The 21208-nt window shown below is 45.8% G+C and overlaps 1 protein-coding gene across 7 annotated transcripts in view; it reads right to left on the bottom strand.

Annotated features, from left to right (window-relative positions):
* The window catches only part of palm1a (paralemmin 1a), a 69464-nt gene that overhangs the window by 28834 nt on the left and 19422 nt on the right, over positions 1 to 21208 (bottom strand). For all 7 annotated transcript variants that reach the window (XM_055862005.1, XM_055862008.1, XM_055862010.1 and 4 more), the window contains exons 2-3: positions 8139 to 8184; positions 5157 to 5237 (exon numbers count right to left, since the gene is read on the bottom strand). In XM_055862005.1, the coding sequence (XP_055717980.1) occupies positions 5157 to 5237; positions 8139 to 8184 (127 nt within the window). The remainder of the gene's footprint in view (positions 1 to 5156; positions 5238 to 8138; positions 8185 to 21208) is intronic.

Here is a 21208-nt window from a genome sequence, read left to right as displayed (position 1 = left end):
CTGGTTGAGATAATTGTAAAGCTGTCATCAAGGCAAAGGGTGGCTACTTTGAAGAATCTAAAATCTATTTTGATTTGTTTAACACTTTTGGTTACTACATGACTACAAGGCGATCTGTTTCACAATCCTCTCTCCTCTCTACCGCTCTCCCCCCTCTCGCCTTCCCTCCTTTCTCCTCTCCCTTTCACTCTCTCTCTCTCTTATCCAGCTCCCCTGCGTATGCTCTCCCTGCCTCTCCCCTGGTGAGCTCTATGATTGGGTGACATCATCACCTGTTCACGCCCTTCCACACACACGCACGCATGCATGCACACACACACCGTCGCCCCGTCGGAAGCAAGAGGACAAAGCCACAGCAGCTCCCACACATGTACCCTGTGTTTGATCCATTGTTCTGGGGGAGCACAATGACCCATAAATAAACACACACGTATATGTGCATACGCGTAAACACACACACACACACACACACACACACACACACACACACACACACACACACACACACACACACACACACACACACACAACATGCATACTTACAGGCACACACACACATACGGTACACACACTCTCACACCAACTGGGCATTTCGCTCATTTGTAAAAGATCAGGGGCACAGAACTAACCACAGCAGTTAGCGTCACATCATTATATTTTACTGCAAAATAACATGATCAGACAAGCAATGTTATATAATAATAGCTACTCAATATCCTTTTCATATTTCTAAACGGACTCTACTGGGAAATATAATAAAGCAGGAGTTGTACTGAAACGACATTTGCAGAATAATTATAACAATAACAGACAAGCTGCATATTGTGGCGCTGAGTCCCAAACGGACATCCTTTACTGTTCTACTACCTCCTGTGACCATCATACACTCTTAGAAAAAAAGGGTTCCAAAATGGTTCTTCGGCTGTCGACATAGGAGAACCCTTTTTGGTTCCGGGTAAAACCCTTTTTGGTTCCAGGTAGAACCATGTTGGGTTCCATGTAGAACCCTCTGTGTATAGGGTTGTACATGGAACCAAAAAGGGTTCTACATGGAACCAACAAGGGTTCTTCAAAGGTTTCTCTTATGGGGACAGCCGAAGAACCCTTTAAGGTTCTAGGTAGCACCTTTTTTTCTAAGAGTGTAGCTGGGGCCATTTCTATTTTGATTACTCAACTCAGGAAATGTACTGAAATTCAATTAAGAAATCTAAGTAACCTTTATAGACACTAACAGCACAATACCAATTCACAAGTTGGATTGCAGTACATTTCTTGGATTGATTGTGTTGTGAGGGCATTAACCTATCGCAGCCCTGTTGTCCACCCCAAGGACCAATAGCCTATAATATCTACATTCCTGCACCAATCAAAAATAAACAGAAATAAAACAACAATGTCTGCTGAGTGACAGTGAGGTGAAAAAGCTGAATGCAACTGGTCTGTATTCACCCACCATTCAGCTTCCTGCCTCTCCCTCTCCCCTCTGTTTCTATTTCTACATTTGTTTCTCCTCTCTCTCATCTCTGTTTCTCTTTCTCTCTCTTTCTATCCCCTACCCATTCTCTCCCTCTCATCTCGCTCTCCCTCTTTCTCTTTTTATATCACCTACCCCCATCTCTTTCTCTCTCTCTCTCTCTACCTCCCGCTCTCTCTCCCTCTTTCTCCCTCTTTCTCTCTCTCTGTTCAGTGTGTCTGCTGACTGGACAGTTGAGCTCCATGGAAACTGCTAATGAGTCCAGTATTTGGATCTTATCTCCCTCTGGCTGACCGGCTCTCTCTCTGCTTGCATTAGGCTAGCTGTATTAGCTGCCTCACCGATAACTATGGATATGTCCCAAAAGGCACCCTATTCCCTATAAAGTGCACTACTTCTGACCAGAGCGCTACTGTATGTGCCCTGGTCAAAAGTAGTGCACTATATGCAGGGAATATGTTGTCATTTGGGACACAACCTATGTGGAGACCTGATCACTATCTATTGATCCTCAATCCATCCATGGACCAACAGAGGAAATAGAAGAGTAACAGAATCCAATATGGAGATTGCACTTATAAACATTTTATTATATTTACTAGTGCAATTTTACTCTTGTTGTTTTCAAAAAGTGAGTCATAATTGAAGTGAAGGGTAATTGAAAATCGATTAAAGCTTGTTTTAGAGGCCACAAGTATTAGAAACTGAATAAAGGCAAAAAGCCATGCAACCAAAAACAGCAATGCCAAATTCACTTTCCACAATACAAGAATGCAGCTAGCTGAAAGTAAATCATGGCAAGACAATGCACTGCATACTTAGCAGGGGAAGTGTGTTTTTTTCTTGCCCCAAAACAGGATGTCTTTCAAAGCCAAACTTTTTAGTTTTTTTTTCAGAGGGATTCTTCTTCTTTTGCTGTCTGAGCATAGGGCCTCCTCTGTCCAGCCATGTGCTTTCAGGACCCTTGAACACACACACACACACACACACACACACACACACACACACACACACACACACACACACACACACACACACACACACACACACACACACACACACACACACACACACACACACACGCACACACACACACACACACACACACACCCTTTACTGATGTCCAGCGCAGGAGTTCAATTCTACCAGCCCCAGCCAAGTCCTTCTAGATCCCTGCTGTGCTCATTCCATAGAGAGGCCCCTCTACTCCTCTAGACTTTAGGAGTTGGTGCCCAGTTCCTTGCACAACCACTGCCAAGCCTTACTGGCACGGTTAACTACCCCCCTAAAAACTGATTTGTCAATGCAGCACTCATAAATAAACTTTATATTAAAAGGAAAGGGTGTAGGAAACCATCATACTCAAGACACCATACCACTCCTTGGAAATTGTGGGAAGGTACGATTTTGGTTTCTCATTGGTTCTGGAAACGAAGCCATCATTTTCCTGTCCGGTAAAACGGAATGTTTTTTAAACGTTCTGAGAACGGAAGTGAACATTTTGCCTGTTCTGGGAACTTTTTAGGTTGCAGGGAGGTTCTGAGAATGTTTTACTATGGTTCCCTGAAAGTTTTCCTGGGAGGTTTTATTAACGTTATGAGAACTGACATTTTACGTTATTTGAAGGTAATTTAAATGGCAAAATAACGCTCTGAAAACATTCTCTAAATGCTGTAAATGTTTTGAATGAAATGTAAAGGTTATTTGGAGTTTTTTTTTATAACTTCCTTAAAACTTTTACTGAATGTTTTAATAACACTGCTAGCTTAGTTTAACTGTTAACACCAAGCACAGATAGGACACATGGAAATTCATTTACTTAGACATTAATCATGCAAACACATGTCTTTTTTTATTGTGGCACAGCGTCAGTGGTCTTCTGTTCTCTATCCATGGAAGTTGTCCACTGGGCCACCAGGATGGGGTTTGCATGCTATGATTTTTAACTCATACAGAGCTGTTTATTTTAGACTGTTTCGCATTGTTGGTTGTAGGTGCGCTTGACTCAGCAGCCCTAGCAAAGTGTTCCAATGTTGAACCATTTAATGTGTCTGAAGGTAGAACTCTGCCTACCCGGCAGGCCCAGAGTGCAAATCAAGTGCACCTACAGTATATGCCTACCGCTGGCGAATCAGATAGCTCAGATCACCGTGTCTGCACAGTTTCCCCGAGCGATAGACTGTAGAAATAATCCTCGAACGCACATCAAAGTTGATACTGTGAGATTTTGAAACTTTTAAAACCATGACTAGAGAAACACAGTCAACGAATACAGCAAAGAGCTGCTGTTTTTATAAGTGAGTTCATGTTTAAGTTGTTATTCAGCACTGTCAACACTTTTATAAGCCATAAAATGCCCGTTCTCCCTACGTCCACTCACACTACAAACAGCACTGCAGCTGCAATGAATGAGTATAGCAAAGTGTGCTGATAAGTTTGAGTTGTTATTATTAGTGGCTTGTGGCTTTTTCAATATCATGGAATATTTCCCTTTCGCTGGTCATAGGAGTAACAGCATGAATTGGTGCATGGGGCAGAAATAATGCAGTGCGACTTCAGTTTCGCCATCAGCTGGAAGACTGTGTCCCCTTTTCTCAGCGGAGGGAGGGAGAGAAGAGGGACGGTGTGTCGGGTGAGAGGCAGCCTCACCGCTGCTCCCTCCCCTCAGACTGACCATCAGATGCATGCCATCAGTTCCCTCCACCAAATTATCTATTACCAGCGTAATCATATACCTATTTTTATATATATACTTTCTAAATGGTCTGAGAATAACAACACTGGCAGGGCAATTCAAGCATAGCCAATATGCAGTGATAATGTATTGGGCCTATAGCCTACTGCACAAGCCTCATTGCTACATAACTGTTTTTAATTGGTTAATGTTGCATAGGGTTATGTTTTTTAAGTTGCGGTAGATCTCGGCTTGCATTTTGACTCGGGAAGTAATCTTGACTCAGAAAAAGTCGGTGACCACTGAGATAGAGGATAGAGAGAGTTTTTTTTGAGAATGAGAATGGAATTGTCTTTAAATAACATTCTTAGAACTTTCTTTGAATGTCACTATTGTTTTCTTGTGTTTTTTTTGGAAAGCTTTCTTAATAATCTGAGAACATGACTTTAAATAGAACCACGAGGAAACCTGTAGGAAACGTTATGCTGAAGTACTGAAATTCCCACAGAAGAACGTTGTTTCTTAATATTCTCTATTTGAGAACATTCCCAGTGTCAAACCAGTTGAAGAACGTTCATAGAACATCACCAAAAATTGAATTAAATGTAAACATGTTTGAACTTTTAGAGTAATGAAACTGTTTTTTGTCAAGTTCCTTAAATATGCTGAGAATGTTCCAAAACTATCCTGCACCATTCCCAGATAGTTGTGGGAAGGTTGTATGCAAAACAACCATAGGACAACCACACACAAATGTCTGAGATGAAAGTGATATAAGAGATAGCGATTCGGACGGCTAAGACATTTTCCAAATTCTCTGAGGGGTTGCCGTGACAACGTTGGCACTACTGCACTCTTCAAAGTGAAAAATACTTGTACTTTCCAACACTCCTGCACCCAATCCTGTTGTACTGTGAAACCAAAATAACTGTACCCAACAGCTGGATGCTTAGTGTCCCATCCACCCCTCAGTGTTCCCCCAGTGTCCCATCCTGTCCCCCTTCTTACCTTGAGGTGAGAGAGCTGTCTCCTGTCATCTTCCAGCTGCCTCTTCTTATTCTCAATCTCTGTCTGCCTCTTCCTCTTCTCCTGTTGAAGCATAGGAAAAACACAGTCAGTATGTGGGGAGAAGAGATGAAATGCACACCAACATTAAATAGTACGGATGGATAGATTATGGAGCCCTGAAGGTTCCTAAGTTGTAGCAAAGTGCATGCAACAACATGATGGTGAGTTTGATTCCTGCATGGGCCAAATATACAGAGATAAGCTTCACCAGGCCATTTCCCCCTACTAAGTACAGAGGAAACCATATACACTCTCCTCCTAAAGACCTCTTAACTGCAACAATTACAGACTTTGGCATGTGCTATGTCATTGACTATTAAGCTTGGGGCCCTGGGTCTGAACCCCGCCCTGTGCAACTGCGTCCTGGACTTCCTAAAGGGCCATCCCCTGGTGGTGAAGGTAGGAAACAACATCTCCACTTCGCTGATCCTCAACACAGGGGCCCCACAAGGGTGCGTGCTCAGCCCCCTCCTGTACTACCTGTTCACTCATGACTGTATGGCCACGCACGCCTCCAACTCAATCATCAAGTTTGCTGACGACACAACAGTAGTAGGCCGGATTACCAACAATGACGAGAGAGCCTACAGGGAGGAGGTGAGGGCCCTGGCGGAGTGGTGCCAGGAAAAGAACCTCTCCCTCAACAAAACAAAGAAGCTGATCGTGGACTTAAGGAAACAGCAGAGGGAGCACGCCCCTATCCACATCGACGGGAACGCAGCGGAGAAAGTTCCCTCAGTGTACACATCACTGACAGTGATGAGCCCCTCCTTCAAGGGGGCTTGTCATTTGGATATTTTCTAGGCTGAACTTCGTATTGCGCTAATAAGATGTCTAATCTAAATCAACATGTGCTCTATGTTGAGAATAGAGAAGGTTTTATAGACATGGTTGATTTGAGGTTATAGGAACACATGGCGTGACTTTAACTTTAACCTCTCTTATGCCCTAACACGACTTGTACTTCATATTCAATCTCGCAAAAATCGATGCACGCACATGAACACATGCATGCAAACACAGGGACGCACGCGCACACAGACACAATGGGAAGTGCATTTCTCATTGTGACAGGGTATTATTTTTTAAAGGTCTGGTCATACTGGGCATGACTTCCTCTCTGCCCTGCCTCTCAGAGACGCCAGCTCCACAGAAATACAATACACAACACTGCCAACTAGAGTCCAATCTGAGAGAATCCACTCGCCCCTAAACTCAGGCCTTTGTCGGGGCATAGTGGTAGGGGCTAGGGGTTGATTTGGGATTGTTCTCTTTCTATGCCGTAAATAGCAATCACCCTAGTCGGCTGAGGGCATGGAACGTCCCTCTGTTTATCAAGGAAAAAGGTTCACCTCACTATCTGTGGCCCTATGAGAAGACCTGCAGATCACACACACACACACACACACACACACACACACACACACACACACACACACACACACACACACACACACACACACACACACACACACACACACACACACACACTGTCGCCTGGCTCCAACATGGTACATGGGAGAGAGAGTATATCTGCCACATCAGCACAAGCTTCATCTGAAAGCAGTGGACCGTGGTGAAGAGGAGAGAATGATATGACCTGTCCCAACAATAGAAGGGGAAACCAAGGGCACAAGGAAGATGGCTGGCCCGGTGGCGCAGTTGGTTAAAGCACATAGCTCACAACACTACAGCTTTGGGTTTGATTCCCACGTGGGAAGAATAACTCTATTAAGTTGCCTTAGACTTTATCATTATTATGGAAGGGAGTGGTGTGAAATGTATTGGAAGTGAGTGTTATTAACGTTGACACTCGTGTTATTTACAGTGCCCATTTAAACTGTGCAGTCTGCAACACTGGCCTCGGCTAAGTCTTTCTGTACGTTTTGCTCATGCAGCATTATTGAAAAGGGACAGAATGAAATTGAAAGACTGAGAGGAGACTGAGAGGAGAGACAAATTGAGAGGGAGATGGAGAAATAGAGAGGTACGGCAGAGAAAAGAAATGAGACAAAATCTTTAAAGATCGATTGATGTGTGTGTGTGTGTGTGTGTGTGTGTGTGTGTGTGTGTGTGTGTGTGTGTGTGTGTGTGTGTGTGTGTGTGTGTGTGTGTGTGTGTGTGTGTGTGTGTGTGCTGATCGATTGGTGCATTAGAGGCTGCATTACCCCTCTCTGTGGCTTACTAAAACCAAAAGACCAAAGAACAAAATGGAGGGAAGTTTGAGTGTATGTGTGATAGGGTTGTGTGTGACAGGGTGTGTGTGTGTGTGTGTGTGTGTGTGTGCGTGCGTGCGTGCGTGCGTGCGTGCATGCGTGCATGCAATAAAGATATAGAAAGAGAGGAAGGAGAGAGAGAGAGTAGAGAGAGGAGAGAGTAGAGAGAGGGGAGAGAGAGGGAGTCAAGAGAGGGGAGAGAGTAGAGAGAGGGAAGAGAGAGAGAGTTGAGAGGGGAGAGAGAGAGTCAAGAGAGGGGAGAGAGTAGAGAGAGGGAAGAGAGAGAGAGTTGAGAGGGGAGAGAGAGAGAGTCAAGAGAGGGGAGAGAGTAGAGAGAGTAGAGAGAGGGAGGAGAGAGAGAGTTGGGGGTGTCTTCGGAGGAAGACGCTGAAAGCCATGGGCTTATGGATCAAAAGGTTTTATTTCTCCTTCCCAGTCGGTTGGCATTAATGATTAAAGCCACTAAAGAGGATACGCTGGTGGAACGCTTCGAGACGGAAATTAAAGTGGAGCAGGAAATCTCCCGTCAAATCCATCAAACCAAAACCAGTCCATCTACTACTGTATATAAACATATTAATTGCAATCGTTTCGCTGCTCGGTAATGTCGTGGTGCGCTGTGTACCTTATACTGTATAGTAAGTGTTTTGGCCATGAGAGTGTAACGGTTGTGAACCACATATGGCAGGAGGATCTCATCACTTACCGCTATAGCCTGGAGTCTCTCCTGCTGTGACAGCCCCTCAGACATGCTGCCAGAGAGAGAGAGAAAGAGAGGGGGGGGGGTAAGAGAGGTAGGGAGCGGGGAAGAAAGGGAGGGAGGGAGGGGCGGAGAGAGAGAGAGAGCTAGTTAACTTGTTCAACAAGAAACCCACAAAACAATTGGCCGTCAAGACATCATTCTAAGAAATAGCCAGCCTTTCAGGTTTGTGGTCTTGGATACCATGGGTCTCTTCGCATTTAAAACATAATGAGATGTATGGGAAAGGCCAGGTGGCATTCCTTCCACCGCTGGTTACCTTAATTACAAACTATTAACTTCATTTCACAAACAGGCATGAACAAACATCGCCCACCCACTCCTTCTCTCTCCGTCGAATTCAGACACACACGAGGTAACCCAATGTTGCAAAAGCATTCGCTCCGCTGAATACCAGACAGTAATACCGAATACATCGAAAGAAGAAGGAAATCACGATACACACACACTGCAGAAAGGATAGCGAGGAGGTATTTGGGATATATTCTTTTTTTTCACTGCACGTGACGAATAAAATGTGAAACTTGAAACGTGCGCACACACACACACACACACACAGAGAGAGCGAGTGAGAAAGAGAGAGAGAAATCTGGATTTCATCCTCCCGTCCCATTGACAGTTGTAATATCTAATTCCCGCCTGTCAAGCATTTTACTGAAGAGGAAACATATGTATGCGTCTATGCTTTCATACCTGAGGAATTCAGAGCATGTGCAGATCAGCTCTCCTACACACATTCTTTCCTGGATAAACTCCTGGTCATACTGTATATGCAATAGTGTATGTGTATGGTTAATTGCTGGACTATAGCTGAATTAGGTCCGTTCAATGAGTCCACATCATTACAAATACTGTAGCAAAGAAAGTATCACCTTGTGCAGAGGACTCAATGGGTGGAATGAAGCCCAGAAAATGACGACCACGCGAATCACTGATTCATTGGCAACAGCACGACTTATCACAACCCACACAAGTTCTTTGACTTAAGAAAAACAGAAAATATATGACCAACACCTTAAAGAAAGTATTGACTTATAAAATAGATACCAGGGATAATTCTGTAGAACGTCCACCTCACACTTTCTCATTTTGATATCTTTGTGGGGAAATAAGGGTTAAGGGTGTACATGAACAGTCACCAATCACCACACGAGGTAATTCCATTTATCTTATGAAACAGGAAGATAGAAATTGTAACAAGGGTCATTGAACAAAGAAAATATTGATGTCGGGCGATAATATGCTGCAGGCCTATTGTTGACAACGTTTCTCAAGCGCATGCCTGGCTAATTGATTCCAGATATTCAGGCCACAAAAATGTGCGGCCGCATATTCACACAGTCAAACACAATAAAACACATTAACACACAGTGAATGTCATATGGTCCCACTTTACATGAAGTGCCCAAAAAACCTACGTACAGTATTTACCTGGTACTGTAGCTACATATGTAGATAGGTATAGTGTAATTACAGTGTAAGTAGAATACAACTGTTGTCAGGTTTGCAGTTTGTGTTATTAGACACACTTGAATCCGTATACACATTTTATTTGTAACTAAACTCAAATTAATGGTGGCCAAGTCTACCCTTACATCAGAACAATTGTTCAAGATTGCCAAACCATACAGTGTTTATATCACACCAGGGCCATTTCATCAGAGCTAGTCAGGATTGGTCCTCTCTCTGGCCAGTTTGAGTTTGGCCCTGGATTCATTTGGCTCCTCCAGGTTCCAGAGGATTGATCTGCCATGCCTACTGTGCAGCAGCCCTTGTCTCTATGCTCCAGTTCTCATCTCTGATAGGTCTGTGTAAGAATGCCAGAAGGACAGCCTCTCCTTGACCTTTCAACCCCAGAGAATGTATAACAAAAGGACAATCTAGCCTCAAGCAGCAATGGCCAGTAGCTTAGTGGTAGTTTAGTAGAATAGGCAAGGACCAAGTTGAGTGAGTGCACTACTCAAGAACCCTTGTCTAAAAGAACAATCGACAACAGTAGCAATGCATTGTCACTCTGGGTTTCGTGTGCTAGCCAAGATGTCCGACACCGTAATGACATAATTAGATAAATAACAGTAAGACAAGTTGAGCGTGAAATAGGGCAAGAGATAAGCTGAGGCTCAAGCTGGCTCAATATCAGCTTTTTTCACGCTAGTTTTTTTTTTAGGGGGAGGGTGAAAATGTATGAATTCTTTCCTGGAGGAGCCTGCAGGGGAACAGTGTCAAGAGAGAGAGAGCATCCAGCGAGAACGCAGGATGCAAGGCTGCCAATGTTTCCCCTCGCTTTCTCCACAGGCAGGTTGCAAAATCCCCCCGAAAAACTGATAGACTTCCAATACCAAAATATGACATCAAGCTGTACACAGTGTCTCTCTCTCTCTCTACAACAGGGACTCTTCATGTGCACTTACAATGCCTCACACGGCGTAATGACTGACCGCACGTCTCCTGGAAGGTCACAAGACAGACAGCCCGTCTGAGAAGCCTCAGAGCTCTGTATCAGAGCATGCTCCGATGGGAGAAGAGAGGGAGAGGAGAGGTATGCATCCCACCCAGACACCACCACCACTACCAGCACCCCTTGTACCATTCCATCCCAGACTGGGAGTGTGCTGGTCGGGAACGGCCCCCCTCTGATAGCCCCGTTTGAAAGATGAGACACACGGCATGCCATGAGGGAACACAGGAATGCCTGGCCTGCGCTACAGCCCTACCCCGCCGGCCCCAACAACCCCTGCCACCCCAACATGTGTTTCCCATCCCCCAGGACCCCCCCCCCTATATAACACACACCACCTGTAAAAATATCATGCGTTTTTTCGGGGCTCCTAAGTGAAATATATTTGGCTGCTTGGCTTACAGTGGAGAATGGTGTGAGAAGCTGAGGGGGTAAGCAGAGAAAGTGGAGACCGGTGGTTATAATTCACAACTAGGGCCTCAAGGTGAAACAGCAGAACTCAGCCTAGGACCATGTCTACCAGACATTTTCATTCGCGTAGACACTATGTCTCGCGGGCAGAATGCTATTAACGTGGCTCATCTTCAATGCTATGCTAGGCTAATGCTAATGCTATGTGTGGCTGTGACCGCTGGGTCCGAGTATGCAGAATTCAGCAGAGCTGCATCATGTATGGGCTATTGTCTGGGGGAAATGCCTGCATGCTGCTGTGTCAGCAGCTTTTGGCTGACAGGTCGGAGAGAGAGGGACAGGGCAGGACAAAGCCATGTGCTGGCCACCATCGCTGCTGACTAATCTGAATGCTACCTATAGCACCCTCTAGGACACTGCATAAACGATGCTAGCATACACAGCGACACATGCTTTATGCCTCAGCCCCAGCCACAGCTAGGCCAAATCCAAATCTGTATAAGTAAAGGCTATCTACCAATAAGTAAAGGCTATCCACCAATAAGTAAATGCTATCTAAATGGCTCCGGAGCAGAAGGCAGACATTTTATGTGCCCCCAACCGATTGTGTTTTTTTGTTCGTAACTTATTTTTTTACAAATTTTGTACATGATGTTGCCGCTACCGTTTCTTATGACCGAAAATAACATCTAGACATCAGGACTGCAAATACTCACCAAGGACTAGCAGAATCCTTTTTCTTCTTTCACGACTCTGACGAACCCGAGGCAGAGGATATACGGCTCCCTCGGGAACAGGCTCCGAGCCCCGTGATCTGCGTGAAGAGGAGGCCGAGAAAGAGAGGCCGGAGAGCGGGCTGCCTGCTGAGAATTCGAAGGCGATCTAATAAACCCCCACTTCCCTCAATTCTGCTAGCAAAAGTGCAATCTTTGGACAATAAAATCGACGAGTTACGAAAAGATTAAACTACCAATGGGACATTAAAAACTGTAACATCTTCTGCTTATGGCTGAACGACGACAACATCAACATAAAGCTGGCTGGTTATATGATGTACCGGCAGGATAGAACAGCGGGACAGGACAGGACATTTTTGTATTTTTGTAAACAACAGCTGGTGCACGATATCTAAGGAAGTCTCAAGCTATTGCTCACCTGAGGTAGAGTTTCTCATGATAAGCTGTAGACCACACTATCTACCTAGAGAGTTTTCATCTGTATTCTTTGTAGCTGTTTACATAACACCACAGTCAGAGGCTGGCACTAAGCAGTGAATGAGCATTGAATGAGCTGTATTCCGCCATAAGCAAACAAGAAAACACTCACCCAGAGGCGGCACTCTTAATAGCCGGGAACTTTAAAATCAGTTTTATTACATTTCTATCAGCATGTTAAATGTGCAACCAGAGGGAAAATAACTCTGGACCACCTACACTCCATACACAGAGACTCATACAAAGCTCTCCCTCGCCCTCCAAATCTGACCATAATTCCATCCTCCTGATTACTGCTTACAAGCAAAAATTAAAGCAGGAAACACCAGTTACTAGATCAATAAAAAAGTGGTCAGATGAAGCAGATGCTAAGCTACAGGACTGCTTTGCTAGCACAGACTGGAATATGTTCCAGGATTCCTCCAATGGCACTGAGGAGTACACCACATCTGTCATTGGCTTCATCAATAAGTGCATCGATGATGTCATCCCCACAGTGACCGTACGTACATACCCCAACCAGAAGCCATGGATTACAGGCAGCATCCGTTTTCAAGGAGTGGGACTCTAACCCGGAAGCTTATAAGAAATCCCGCTATGCCGGCCGACGAACCATCAAACAGGCAAAGCATCAATACAGCACTAAGATTGAGTCGTACTACACCGCTCCGACACTCGTCGAATGTGGCAGGGCTTGCAAACCATTACAGACCCCAAAGGGAAGCACAGCCGAGAGCTGCCCAGTGACACCAGCCTACCAGACGAGCTAAACTACTTCTATGCTCGCTTTGAGGCAAATAACACTGAAACACGCATGAGAGCAACAGCTGTACCGGAAGACTGTGTGATCACGCTCTCCACAGCCAATGTGAGAAAGACCTTTAGACAGGTCAACATTCACAAGGCTGCAGGGCCAGGCGGATTACCAGGACATGTACTGCGAGCATGCGCTGACCAACTGGCAAGTGTCTTCACTGACATTTTCAACGTCTCCCTGTCCGAGTCTGTTATACCAACATGTTTTAAGCAGACCACCATAGTGCCTGTGCCCAATAACACTAAGGTAACCTGCCTAAATGACTATCGACCCGTAGCACTCATGTCTGTAGCCATGAAGTGTTTTAAAAGGCTGATCATGGCTCATATCAACACCATCATCCCAGAAACCCTAGATCCACTCCAATTTGCACACCGCCCAAACAGATCCACAGATGATGCAGTCTCTATTGCACTCCACACTGCCCTTTCCCACCTGGACAAAAGGAACACCTATGTGAAAATGCTATTCATTGACTACAGCGCACCGTTGAACATCATAGTGCCCCTCAAGGCTCATCACTAAGCTAAGGACCCTGGGACTAAACACCTCCCTCTGCAACTGGATCCTGGACTTCCTGACTAGCCACCCCAGGTGGTAAGGGAAGGTAACAACATATCCACCACGCTGATCCTCAACACAGGGGCCCCTCAGGGGTGCGTGCTCAGTCCCCTCCTGTACTCCCTGTTCACTCATGGCTGCATGGCCAGGCACGACTCCATCACCATCATTAAATTTGCCGATGACATAACAGTGGTAGGCCTGATCACCGACAACAATGAGACAGCATATAGAGAGGAGGTCAGAGACCTGGCCGTGTGGTGCCAGGACAACAACCTCTCCCTCAACGTGATCAAGACAAAGGAGATGATTGTGGACTGCAGGAAAAGGAGGACTGAGCACACCCCCATTCTCATCGACGGGGCTGCAGTGGAGCAGGTTGAGAGCTTCAAGTTCCTTGGTGTCCACATCACCAACAAACTAACATGATCCAAACACAAAAAGACAGTCGTGAAGCGGGCACGACAAAACCGGTTCCCCCTCAGGAGACTGAAAATATTTGGCATGGGTGCTCAGATCCTCAAAAGGTTCTACAGCTGCACCATCGAGAGCATCCTGACTGGTTGCATCACTGTCTGATATGGCAACTGCTCGGACTCTGACCGCAAGGCACTACAGAGGGTAGTGCGAACGGCCCAGTACATCACTGGGGCCAAGCTTCCTGCCATCCAGGACCTCTATACCAGGCGGTGTCAGAGGAAGGCCATAAAAATTGTCAAAGACTCCAGCCACCCTAGTCATTGACTGTTCTCTCTGCTACTGCACAGCAAGCGGTACCGGAGCGCCAAGTCTAGGTCCAAGAGGCTTCTAAACAGCTTCTACCCCCGAGCCATAAGACTCCTGAACATCTAGTCAAATGGCTACCCCCAGACTATTTGCATTGCCCCCCCCCCCCCTTAACTCTACCTACATGTATATACTACCTCAAATAACCGGTGCCCCTGTACATTGACTCTGTACCGGCACCCCCCTGTATATATTATTTTTTACTGTTGCTCTTTAACTACTTGTTATTTTTTCTCTTATTCTTATCCGTATTTCTTTTAAACTGCACTGTTGGTTAGGGTCTCGTAAGTAAGCATTTCACTATAAGGTCTACAACCTGTTGTATTCGGCGCATATGACAAATGAAATTTGATTTGATATCCACCAATAAGTAATGGCTATTCACCAATAAGTAAAGGCTATCTACCAATAAGTAAAGGCTATCCACCAATAAGTAAAGGCTATTCACCAATAAGTATAAGCTATCCACCAATCTGTACAGGCTATCTACCAATAAGTAAAGGCTATTCACCAATAAGCAAAGGCTATCTACCAATAAGTAAAGGCTATTCACCAATAAGCAAAGGCTATCTACCAATAAGTAAAGGCTATTCACCAATAAGTAAAGGCTATCTACCAATAAGTAAAGGCTATCCACCAATAAGTAAAGGCTATCTACCAATAAGTAAAGGCTATCTACCAATAAGTAAAGGCTATCTACCAATAAGTAAAGGCTATCTACCAATAAGTAAAGGCTATCTACCAATAAGTAAAGGCTATCTACCAATAAGTAAAGGCTATTCACCAATAAGCAAAGGCTATCTACCAATAAGTAAAGGCTATTCACCAATAGGTAAAGGCTATCTACCAATAAGTAAAGGCTATCTACCAATAAGTAAAGGCTATCTACCAATACATATAAGCTATCCACCAATCTGTACAGGCTATGCTCAGAGGTTTGATGGAAGCTGTTTGAGTGGCAAAATCAGGAGATGAACTAATCAATCTGTGCAGAAACATTCAGAGGGTTACTAGTGGGTCAAAGAGCAGTAGTGAATCTATTCTGCAAATTAACAATCTAGCCAGGATTTTGTTTAGTTTTTTCAGCTGCAGTACTGAGTCAGTGCATGCTTTGAATGTTCGGGATTGTCCAAAATGAAGATCATACGTCTCGGAGCATTCCCAAGCTAATTCTCTCACCATCACGTGTGCATTTTAATGAAGCACAAACAACGGCAGGAGGGTTTGGTCAGGCCTCAAAGAAGAGATTGTTCCCCTTCCACAGAAACTGCGTCGTAATCATGAAAAATGGCCCCTTATAAATATTTCATAAATGCGTAAATTACTACGTTGCACAATATTAGCCCTTGAAGCTTTTTGTCATTAGAGATAGGATAATAAATGTATCAATATGGGGCCAGACCAAATAGCCGTGGTAAATCTCGGTGCGAATGTTAAGACTTCCAGCATCAACACATTGGGCTCTAATGCCTGGGAGTATTGCAGAGTACTGGCCCACTTCACTCATGAATACTAACCACAAACTGGCACACCATGCCCTTTTTATTACACATTTTTATTTCATTTAAATATTTATATTTTTTTGTTGAACATTTCATTGGAAGTGAATCTGAGGTGTGCTGTGACCTGGTGGTCAGAGAGGACTCTGAGGGTTTGAACAGTGAGCTGGGTGATCAAATGGGTCTAGCCCAACACACAGCTCTGGTATAAGATATGAGGTGGTGTGTGTTTCTGTGTGTGTGTATGTGTATGTGTATGTGTATGTGTGTGTGTGTGTGTGTGTGTGTGTGTGTGTGTGTGTGTGTGTGTGTGTGTGAGAGTAATGTACATGTTTTACACACAGATCTCATATTACTGTGTTGATTCATTTTTGTAATATATTTTTACATATTGATGTCACAAATGTATCATTTGTACAGTGCTTTATAATATATATATATATATATATTTGTTACACTTGACTATGTCAAACCTAGCAGTCCTACTTCGTCGGGGCAGGGACTTTATAAGTTGTCAAAAGCGTTTCACAGGGATGTTGGCCCATGTTGACTCCAATGCTTCCCACAGTTGTGTCAAGTTGTCTGCATGACCTTTGGGTGGTGGACCATTGATATACACAAGAAACTGTTGAGGGTGAAAAACCCAGCAGCGTTGCAGTTCTTGACACACTCGCCTTGCACCTACTACCATACCCCATTTAAAGGCACTTAAATATTTTGTCTTTCCCATTCACCCTCTGAATGGCACACATACACAATCCATGTCTCATTTGTCTCAGGGCTTAAAAATCCTTCTTTATTAAATCTGTCTCCTCCACTTCATCTAAACTGACTGAAGTAGATTTAACAAGTAACATCAATAAGGGTTAATAGCTTTCACCTAGTTTCACCTGGTCAGTCTATGTCATAGAAAGAGCAGGTGCAGTAGTGTTGCCTGTGTGTTGTTGTATCATTATTGTTTATGCTTAGGCCAATGCTATCATCCTCCATGCCATCTCCTCTCTTGCCCCTGGAAGTTTGGCATTCCAGGATGCATTGCACATCCCGGAATTCTACTCATTGGGAAAACTGCAGGCTTTTCAAGGATTCCAATTTCTCTCGGAATCAGTGATGCCACACTAAGTAGGATGTACTCGAGTCTAGTCTTGGTGAGGGCAAGGACAATGACACAGTTTGAGTGCGGGAAACTAAAAAAAGTATGTGAAATATGTCAGCTCAGCTTGATTAGATTAGGCAGGTAAAAGTTTCAAAGGAAATGGGGAAATTAGTGTGGTCAGGGGATTTGGAGTGAGCTTGGTGCTTATTCTGAGTGCGTCATAATAACAATTCGGAAAACAACGCATAAACCAAACAGTTCCCTCAACAAAATATGACAGAAAGATGAAGTAACTGTTAGAGTAAATGTAGAATTAGTGCAGAGGAACCCAGGCTCACTAGCAATGTAATAATACACAGTGATCTAGCCATGAAGCCTGCTACTATTTTCCACTTTTATCTGAATTCAGAGATGGAATAACTATAATTATTTTTCCTTTTGACATTTCCTTTGTCGCTTTTGAATTGAGCCCATTTCACTCTGATCACCATTCCTCTGACACAATATATCTTTACTTATTAAAAAAACAGCTCATTGAGAATATGGAATCTGAGACATCTATTCTGTATTCCCCAAAAAATGACATCAGACACACAAATGAACTGCAGCAGATGTTTTTCCTCTCAGGCGGAGAGAATGTCTAGATGGGCCAGCTTATTTTACTCTCCTCCTGTTACCACTGTTACAGATGTAGGATCTTAATTTGACGCTGTTTGCTACAGCAGGAAAACAATCCTGCAGCAACAGGTCATTTTTATTATTATGTGGAATTGTCACGCCCTGGCCTTAGTTTTCTGTATCTTTGTTTTCCGTATTATTTTAGTTAGGTCAGGGTGTGACATGGGGGATGTTTGTGTGTGTTTGTCTCGTATAGGGTGTTTGTATTGTCTAGTTTTTTTTTGTAGAGTTCATGGGGTTGTGTTCAGTGTATGTGTTTATGTAAGTCTATGGTTGCCTAGATTGGTTCTCAATTAGAGACAGCTGTCTATCGTTGTCTCTGATTGGGAGCCATATTTGTCACGATCGTGTGGCGGATTAACGGACCAAAATGCAGCTTTTGGAAAATAAGCCATCTTCTTTTATTATAACACGAAGATGAACACGACACAAAAACACTTTAACAAAACAACAAAACAACAAAACGACCGTGAAGCTACAAACGTTGTGCACAAACATACAGGCTACTAACGTTCTTACATAGACAATTACCCACAACCAATGAGAGCCTATGGCTACCCTAAATAAGGCTCCCAATCAGAGACAACCGAAATCAGCTGTCTCTAATTGGGAACTCATTCAGGTAACCATAGACTCTCCTAGATAACTAACCACCATAGACAATGCTAAACATCTACACTCAACACAAAACCATATACTACACCCATTAACCCCTTTACCAAATAAACACCCAAAACAAAACATAAACATTCCCCATGTCACACCCTGACCTAACTAAAATAATAAAGAAAACAAAGAATAATAAGGCCAGGGCGTGACATAACCCCCCCCTTGAGGCGCGAACTCCGGGCGCACCATACACAGTCTAGGGGAGGGTCTGGGTGGGCTCCCCTCCACGGTGGCGGCTCCGGCTCTGGTCGTAGTCCCCACGTCACCACAGTACCTAACCACCTCCTAGGCCTCCTCCAAACGACCCCCCTCCACATTAACCCCATTGCATTAAGGGGGAGTTCCGGACTAAGGGACAGCTCCGGACTAAGGACCAGTACCAGGGTAAGGGGCAGTACCAGGGTCAGGGGCAGTACCAGGGTCAGGGGCAGTACCAGGGTCAGGGGCAGTACCAGGATAAGGGGCAGCACCAGGATAAGGGGCAGCACCAGGGTAAGGGGCAGCACCAGGGTAAGGGGCAGCACCAGGGTAAGGGGCAGCTCCGGACTGAGGAATGGCAGCTCCGGACTGAGGGACTGCAGCTCCGGACTGAGGGACTGCAGCTCCGGACTGAGGGACGGCCCATGGCTGGCTGACAGATCTGGCTGCTCATGGCTGGCTAACGGATCTGGCTGCTCATGGCTGGCTAACTGATCTGGCTGCTCATGGCTGGCTAACTGATCTGGCTGCTCATGGCTGGCTGACGGATCTGGCTGCTCATGGCTGGCTGACGGATCTGGCTGCTCATGGCTAGCTGACGGATCTGGCTGCTCATGGCTAGCTGACGGATCTGGCTGCTCATGGCTAGCTGACGGATCTGGCTGCTCATGGCTAGCTGACGGATCTGGCTGCTCATGGCTAGCTGACGGATCTGGCTGCTCATGGCTAGCTGACGGATCTGGCTGCTCATGGCTAGCTGACGGATCTGGCTGCTCATGGCTAGCTGACGGATCTGGCTGCTCCTGTCTGGTTGGCGGCTCTGGCAGATCCTGTCTGGTTGGCGGCTCTGGCAGATCCTGTCTGGTTGGCGGCTCTGGCAGATCCTGTCTGGTTGGCGGCTCTGGCAGATCCTGTCTGGTTGGCGGCTCTGGCAGATCCTGTCTGGTTGGCGGCTCTGGCAGATCCTGTCTGGTTGGCGGCTCTGGCAGATCCTGTCTGGTTGGCGGCTCTGGCAGATCCTGTCTGACGGACGGCTCTAGCGGCTCCTGTCTGGCTGGCGGCTCTAGCAGCTCCTGTCTGGCGGACGGCTCAGTGGGCTCATGGCAGACGGGCGGCTTTGCAGGCTCATGGCAGACGGGCGGCTTTGCAGGCTCATTGCAGACGGATGGCTCAGATGGCGCTGGGGAGACGGATGGCTCAGATGGCGCTGGGGAGACGGATGGCTCAGATGGCGCTTGGCAGACGGGCAGTTCAGTCATTGCTGTGCAGACGGCAGACTCCTGCCGGCTGAGGCGCACTGTAGGCCTGGTGCGTGGTGCCGGGACTGGTGGCACCGGGCTGGGGACACGCATCTCAGGGCTAGTGCGGGGAGCAGCAACAGGACGCACAGGACTCTGGGGACACACAGGAGGCTTGGTGCGTGGTTTAGACACTGGTGGTAAAGGGCTGGAGACACGCACCATATAGCTAGTGCGTGGAGGAGGCACTGGTGGTACTGGGTTGGGGCGGGGAGGTGGCGCCGGAAATACCGGACCGTGCAGGCGTACTGGCTCCCTTGAACGCCGAGCCTGCCCAACCTTACCTGGTTCTATGCTCCCCGTCGCCTGACCAGTGCGGGGAGGTGGAATAACCCGCACCGGCCTATGTAGGCGAACCGGGGACACCATGCGTAAGGCTGGTGCCATGTACGCCGGCCCGAGGAGACGCACTGGTGACCAGATGCGTTGGGCCGGCTTCATGACATACGGCTCAACGCTCAGTCTAGCCCGGCCGATACGTGGAGCTGAAATGTACCGCACCGGGCTATGCACGCGTACAGGAGACACCGTGCGCTCTACTGCGTAACACGATGTCTGCCCGTACTCTCGCTCTCCACGGTAAGTACAGGGAGTAGGCGCAGGTTTCCTACCTGACTTCGCCACACTCCCTTTAAGGCCCCCCCCAAGAAATTTTTGGGTTGTACTCACGGGTTTCCAGCCTTGTCTCCGTGCTGCCTCCTCATATCGCCTCCTCTCGGCTTTCGCTGCCTCCAGCTCTTCACGAGAGAGGCGATATTCTCCAGGTTGAGCCCAAGGTCCATCCTCTTCCAATTCCTCCTCCCAACTCCAGAAATCCTGTGTAGGTAGGTCCTGTTGCCGCCTTCCATGCCGCTTGGTCCTATGGTGGGTAATTCTGTCACGATCGTATGGCGGATTAACGGACCAAAATGCAGCTTTTGGAAAATAAGCCATCTTCTTTTATTATAACACGAAGATGAACACGACACAAAAACACTTTAACAAAACAACAAAACGACAAAACGACCGTGAAGCTACAAACGTTGTGCACAAACATACAGGCTACTAACGTTCTTACATAGACAATTACCCACAACCAATGAGAGCCTATGGCTACCCTAAATAAGGCTCCCAATCAGAGACAACCGAAATCAGCTGTCTCTAATTGGGAACTCATTCAGGTAACCATAGACTCTCCTAGATAACTAACCACCATAGACAATGCTAAACATCTACACTCAACACAAAACCATATACTACACCCATTAACCCCTTTACCAAATAAACACCCAAAACAACAAAACATAAACATTCCCCATGTCACACCCTGACCTAACTAAAATAATAAAGAA

Source organism: Salvelinus fontinalis, chromosome 14, assembly GCF_029448725.1.
Source record: "Salvelinus fontinalis isolate EN_2023a chromosome 14, ASM2944872v1, whole genome shotgun sequence".
In the NCBI taxonomy this organism is placed as follows: Eukaryota; Metazoa; Chordata; class Actinopteri; order Salmoniformes; family Salmonidae; genus Salvelinus; species Salvelinus fontinalis.
The sequence above is the reverse complement of the archived record's forward strand: the minus strand, read 5'-3'. Positions and strand labels throughout refer to the sequence as shown.